Source organism: Lissotriton helveticus, chromosome 10 (assembly GCF_964261635.1).
Source record: "Lissotriton helveticus chromosome 10, aLisHel1.1, whole genome shotgun sequence".
NCBI classification, from domain to species: domain Eukaryota; kingdom Metazoa; phylum Chordata; class Amphibia; order Caudata; family Salamandridae; genus Lissotriton; species Lissotriton helveticus.
Window position 1 is genome coordinate 795244000 of NC_136071.1, and position 6282 is coordinate 795250281.

General features: G+C 46.7%; 1 protein-coding gene across 1 annotated transcript; it reads left to right on the forward strand.

Moving 5' to 3' along the window:
* Positions 1-1728: 1728 nt before the first annotated feature.
* Positions 1729-2661, forward strand: LOC144784109 (syncytin-1-like). Its single transcript, XM_078662792.1, has one exon. It carries the CDS (start codon positions 1729-1731, stop codon positions 2659-2661), a length of 933 nt encoding a protein of 310 aa, XP_078518918.1.
* Positions 2662-6282: the final 3621 nt, after the last annotated feature.

Here is a 6282-nt window from a genome sequence, read left to right on the forward strand (position 1 = left end):
TACCAGCCCGAGTATACGTCCTCAAGTCACAAGCTGAGAAATGGCACAACGCTAAACAACAGATAATTGACATACAGCGTTCAGCCACTCCTGAAGAAAGGGCCCAGTGGGAAACAGATGGGATGATGGACGAAGAGGGGTGCTGGAGGTCTTAAGATATGCTCAAATGGAAATTACCACAGGCTTACGTAATCCCCTTGCTCACTATGACTCACTTACCCGCACATATTGGTTACCAGGCCATGTGTACCATGCTCAAGGAAGTATGGGATTACCACTGACTCCGCCCAACAGCTGAGCGGTTTGTCAAACAGTGCCTCACATGTCTCCGACACAACATAGGTCAGGGAACTAAAGTCCCAATGGTAGGATTCGCCCTTCCTACTGCACCATTTGAAGTCCTTCTGATGGACTACATACAGTTGAACAGAGTCAATAACTACACATATGCATTGGTGGTAGTCTGTGCCTTTAGCAAATGGGTTGAGGCATACCCCACAAAGGATAACTCTGCCATCACTACAGCTAAAGTCTTATTGAAATAATTTTTCCCTAGATATGGCCTTTGAAGATTAATGCAAAGTGACAGAGGGTCCCATTTCATTGGACAGACAGTTAAGAACATCTTGGGAGGGCTTGGGGTCAAAAAAGAATTTCATGCAGCATTCCACCCACAGGCAGCATGCTCTCCCATTGGCACTACTATCTATTAGATCAGTCCCACATTCCAAATCTCATCCTACCCCATACGAGGTAGTTTTTGGTAGGCCCATGAATATTTGGAATGCACCCTCTCCATTTCCATTTCACAACTACTGCAGGAGTTATTGACTGATTATTTGTATGAACTTACTGAAACCCGGTCTTTAATCCATGAACAGGTGCGGGCCACTACTGAGGACAGATCCCAGGGTCCAGGCCACCACATCCTCCCTGGCGACTTTGTCCTGGTGAAAAACTTCGCCCGCACCCAATCTCTACAACCACGGTGGAAGGGGCCTCTGTAGGTGCTCCTGGCCACTAGGACAGCCGTCAGAGTGGAAGGAAGAAAATCGTGGGTGCACGCTTCCCACTGCAGGAAAGTGGACCCGGTCACCAAAGAACAGCTACAAGCCCAAAAAGAAGTCTTAAGGCACGAGAAATCAGCATCACCACACCTTGAGTCGGACACTGAATTGGAACTTTGTGACAAGGCTAAGCTAAAGAACAAGTCCAGCTCCAAGGCAGAAGAAAGCTAGAATGAGAACTTGTAGCACCCGGACAGCAGTACTGATTATCTTGACTACAATTTGTGTCCTGTTCAGTATAGTATTCTGGACCGTCGAAGAAATGGCCCCCGCCAAACATACTATACTACCCCAAGCAACAGTTCCACCAACGCCACCTGAACATTCTCATGTACCTTGGCCGGACACACATCTTGACAGACACTTGGAGTTTCATAATAATACTTTTATTCAAATGCTACACCAATTTAATCAGGTCTCCAATGCCACAGACTGTTATGTTTGCGGACTCCTGCCTCACGCCGTCCAGCACACTATCTCATTCTTAGTGTTCCCTGCCACTCCCGCCTACACTTGTGCTCTGATGTTTAATTTGACGAACGTTTTTCCATCACGTTATGACAAAGGCAACCTTACAACATTCCAACCCTTTCTTTGGACTCTCCATGCAAAAAACAATACTATCTGTAATGTCTCTGACCCACCACAAATGCGTGCTATTATGTCCACCCCTATGCAGGACACCTGGGGTTACACTTTCTTTCCCACCCAAGAGAAAGAAGTCGCCATCTCAGTCACACCACGTCCTGGTACATTGTGTCTGCAAGGTCAAGGAAAAATAGCTATAGGAACCAGTCTATGCAATACTACCATAACCTACAGTAACTTCACCCCATACCTCAGCCTTCCGTCAGGACTGCACTTTGTATGTGGAAACAAAGCTTACACCTGGCTGCCTTCTGATTGGAGTGGCACCTGCTATATCGCATTCCTGCTGCCACCTACATTCAACAGGAACAACTTGTACCACAGACAGAGAAGACGAGTACCAGATATAGACCAGACCAACACCAGCAACCAGCAATTCGGTGATGCACTGAGAGGCCTTCTACCTTTTTGGGGTCCCATGTCCAACAGTCTCAACACCAGACGACTCACCAGGGTCCTGGAAGCTACTGCTAAAACCACTGCAGGAATACTGACCCAACACACAGCTGAGATTGATGCTACACAAATGGTTTCCCTTCAGAATCGCATGGTGCTCAACGTCATCCTGGCAGATCGAGGAGGAGCCTGTCGCATCATAGGGGCCAGCTACTGTGTTTATATTCCTGATTCATCACCCTCTGTCTACGAAGCAATCTCCAAACTACACCGGACTGCCACCGAAATACACCCAGACAATGGGACCCCTTGGACCTGGACAACTAGTTTTTGGAACATTCTGATCGCTTGGGGATGGAAGATACTGGTGTTCCTCATGATCCCCTTGGATACCATCTTCTTTTGCTGTCTATGCATTCATTGTGGCCCAGCACTCTGTTCTATGTGTACTTCCATTTGCAGATCCACCCCTATGACACATCAGGCTGAAACCAACAAAATACTATATCATCAGACATTTGAAGAACTCTGTAATATTGACATTTACTAATGATGTTGCACACGGCAAGAGGAGGGACTGTAATAACTGTATTTCTTAATGTTGCCGGGTATGAACTCCATCTTGCTCACAAAACCCTTTCTTGACCTTTCACAAAATTGTCTTCTACGTGACCCCGTGTTGATGCCCTGGGCCGGTTTCTACTGCACCCACGCATTTATCTCTGGAACCTGTATAGACAACAGAACAGGTCTGTCCCTAACCGGTCTGTCTCTGCCAACGGCCTAACACCTGGCCAGGTCACAAAACCCTCCTCACCTGCAAGGCATGAAAGCTGCCTCCAAACAGGAAAATGTCCAGTGCACTCCTGAATTTCCACACTCCATGGACTTTCCGTTGGCCCCAACACCTGAAATCCTGCTGCACACACCTAAATTCCTGCATACCAACTGACATTTCGGTCGTTCCCCCACCCCAGAGGGGAGGGTCTACATCCTATAAAAGATGCTGTAGCGATTTCGAGCATCCTTTTTTACCTGTTTGCAAGCACCCAGGCCATGTTTAATCAAAATCGGAACCCCTCTTGTTGTAGTGCTCTGTCTAGTACATGCAATTATTTCCATGCCCAAGTCGCTCAACCACTTGCGGTTATTCTAAGAAATATGGGTCTCTCGTATACAGAGCACGTCAATACGCATGACCTGTAGAATTTGGGCCATCACCCCTCTATTCTTTTATCATTTAAACCACATACATTCCATGTACAAACAGATATTCTGCCGGTCATTGTTATGGCCAAAAAACTCTCAAATCCGGTCTGCCCAGCCCCAGCCCTGGACTAAGTCCCATGAGAACACAAAAGAACATTATCTCTCTGATAAGAATAAGTACCATAACCATTAGGCAATATAGGAATCAAGTACCAACCATGCCTCCCCCAATCCCCCCCACCCCAACCACCCCTTGCCCACACCAAGCTACCCCACCCTCCACCCCTCCCCCTCCAAAATGAGGCATAAGGACTGAGTCCTCTGTGATGGGAAGGGGATTAAGAACACTCCCCCAGTCCCTCCACCCCCACCCACTAGTTAGCAAATGCCACAAAAATAAGAAACACCAACAGCATCAGTCATTCCTAAGTCATTCATTAGGAGGGGACACCCTCTTATTGGCAAAATATATAATCGTCCGCTTATCTCTCAATCCAGTCCACGTCAGATTGTATTCAGGAAATCCTTTGCTGCAATTTCAGAAACAAAAAATTGTGTTTTTTCCCTATGTATGATTCTGAACTTGACCGGATTGAGTAGAAAGGCCTGTGCTCCCTTCGCCTGAAATAGTGGAATCATTTGAACAAGATGCCACCTCTTTTGGACCGTGGCCTGACAGAAATCTGGGCAAATGAAAAATTCACATCCTTTACCACCTCTCTTCCTATCAGGCCATGCTAAATCATATAATGCTTCCTGCAACAAAAAAATTGCTAAGACAGATCAATATAGCTCTTGGTTTTTCGGTTGATCCCCCACCTCCTCTAGTGCGATGATTAAATGGGAACCTCTGAAGCTCAACTTCCCATTTCCATTGTTTCAATTCTGGAATGGCTTCTGAAAATAATTCAATAACAAACTGCCTAGTGTCTTTGCCTTCCAGTCCTTCAGATATTCCCAAGATACATAAATTGTTCCTTCTAGATCGATTTTCCAATTCCGTGAGCTTCCAGGTGGTGTCCTCTTTTAGAGCCGGTAGAGATGCTATTGCAGCCTTCCATAACTGATATCCTCTCCTCAGCTTCCCCAACTCTTGAGGATATCTTTGTACACGTCTTTACGACTCGGCGGACCGTGTTTTGCAATTTTCAAACGGCTCCCTGAATCCTAAGCCCTGGTCTCTTCTCGATGGGCCATTATACTTTGATAGATAGTGGGTAGGGTGATTTCGCCATCAGATGCTGTGTTCACATTAACAATTTCTCCAGGATTACTGCCGGGGTTTTTGCCCTGTCCTGCATGTTCATCAAGTTGAGGGGAAAATGAGTAGTCCCACACTAAGGATCCGGCTGCTCCAAGTGTCTCTTTCATCAAAGGACTGAGTTTCTCTTAGCTTACGTACTGTCCCCTTATTTACAGAGACCTCCAGACCCAGTTCCTCTTCATCTGGCTGGCAGCTGCTTGTATCACTCTTGTCGTCTACCCTATCTCCCCCAAGACTCTCATTCATGGAAGAGTTAGAGGGGTCCGACATGGAGTATAACTTCCCCCCTGAATCCCCTGAATCTAGATCTTTAACAGCGTCTTTGTCTACCTGGTCAATATTTTGTGGAGCCTTAGTCTTATCCCACCTCGCCTGTTGTCTAACATCAGCATTCTGGTTGCCTGTATTTAGATTTCTATCCTCCAGGACCTGGTCGTCCCTCGATAATTGGTCAGGAAGTGTTGCTGTGAGCACAGACACGTGCATCTTTGATTCGTTTTCTGACTCTTTTATATTACTGGGGCTTGTATTTCCATCTGCAGTCGCCTCACTCTGTGAAGAGGCAAATTGCAAAACATTTATCCCTGCAGCTAGAGTCACAGTCTCATCACTCCACAAATCTCTATTTACATCCTCCAAACTCCTCTGAACTTCCCCATTGGTATTCACAGGCAATGTTGTTGGTATCTGAATCGATACGTCTATAGCTACAATGTTACCCGGGATAGTACCTACACTCTCTCCAAAATTTGTAGGAGATGCAGTAATTTCAGCTTCCACCAGGCTCTTACCTTTACCTATCTGCTTTCTAATTTTTCTGGGGATGGTTTGGGCTTCCGCGTAGTGCTGCCACCTTTCTGTAAAGGACCGGGAGAGGCGCCGTTAGTTCCTCTGCGTGTTCCACCATCTCCACCTCGGCCGAGGGCAGGTTTCATCGGGTTCACCAGGGGGGGGGGGGGAGGCTGAGGAGGTTGACGAGACTGAGGCTGTAGTTGCAGTTGCTCACCGGGTCTTAGCGCCCTTAGCTGCAGTCTTGGGAGCCATTGAAACCGCTGGAGTACGCGATGAAAGCTCTGAATGCCGCCAACACTGAAAGCGAGGACCGCGCGGACTCAGTGAACACAGCAAGGTGAAATGCAGCAGACCGTAATGCTCGGTACGTGCAGCTTTTTGCAGGCGAAAAAGGCTGTATTGCCAAAGCATCTTAAAAAGGGATCATTCTCTTGATCTAAATCCAGCTAGGCGGGTAGGGGTGGTGACTCCGGGAGAGCGTCAGAACTCCGACTCACTCGGTCACCCAAGTGACCGCCATCTTGCCTCCCACTCTGGGAGGCTATCTGGTGCGACGATTGGTCCAGAGAGAGGCACTGTTGATAGTTAAATTTAATTCAGCTATTGATGGCTTAAATGAAATGACCGAATTACAAAATGTATAAACTAAGCATAAATAGCTTCAGGCTGATGCTAGAAGAATGTTCTTAAGATGCTTCTTTCCAGAATGGGATAGCACCAAATCATTTACAATTCCAAACTACAACTATACCGAACGGTTTACATAATCAAACTACAACTCCCATGAATCTAAGCTGCAACCTATCACGAAAAGTGTTAGACGGATTCCCTCACACTGTTTAAGCTTAATCAACTAACCTCACCATAGTGGGCAAGTGACTCTTTGTATCAACAGAAAGTTTTCCA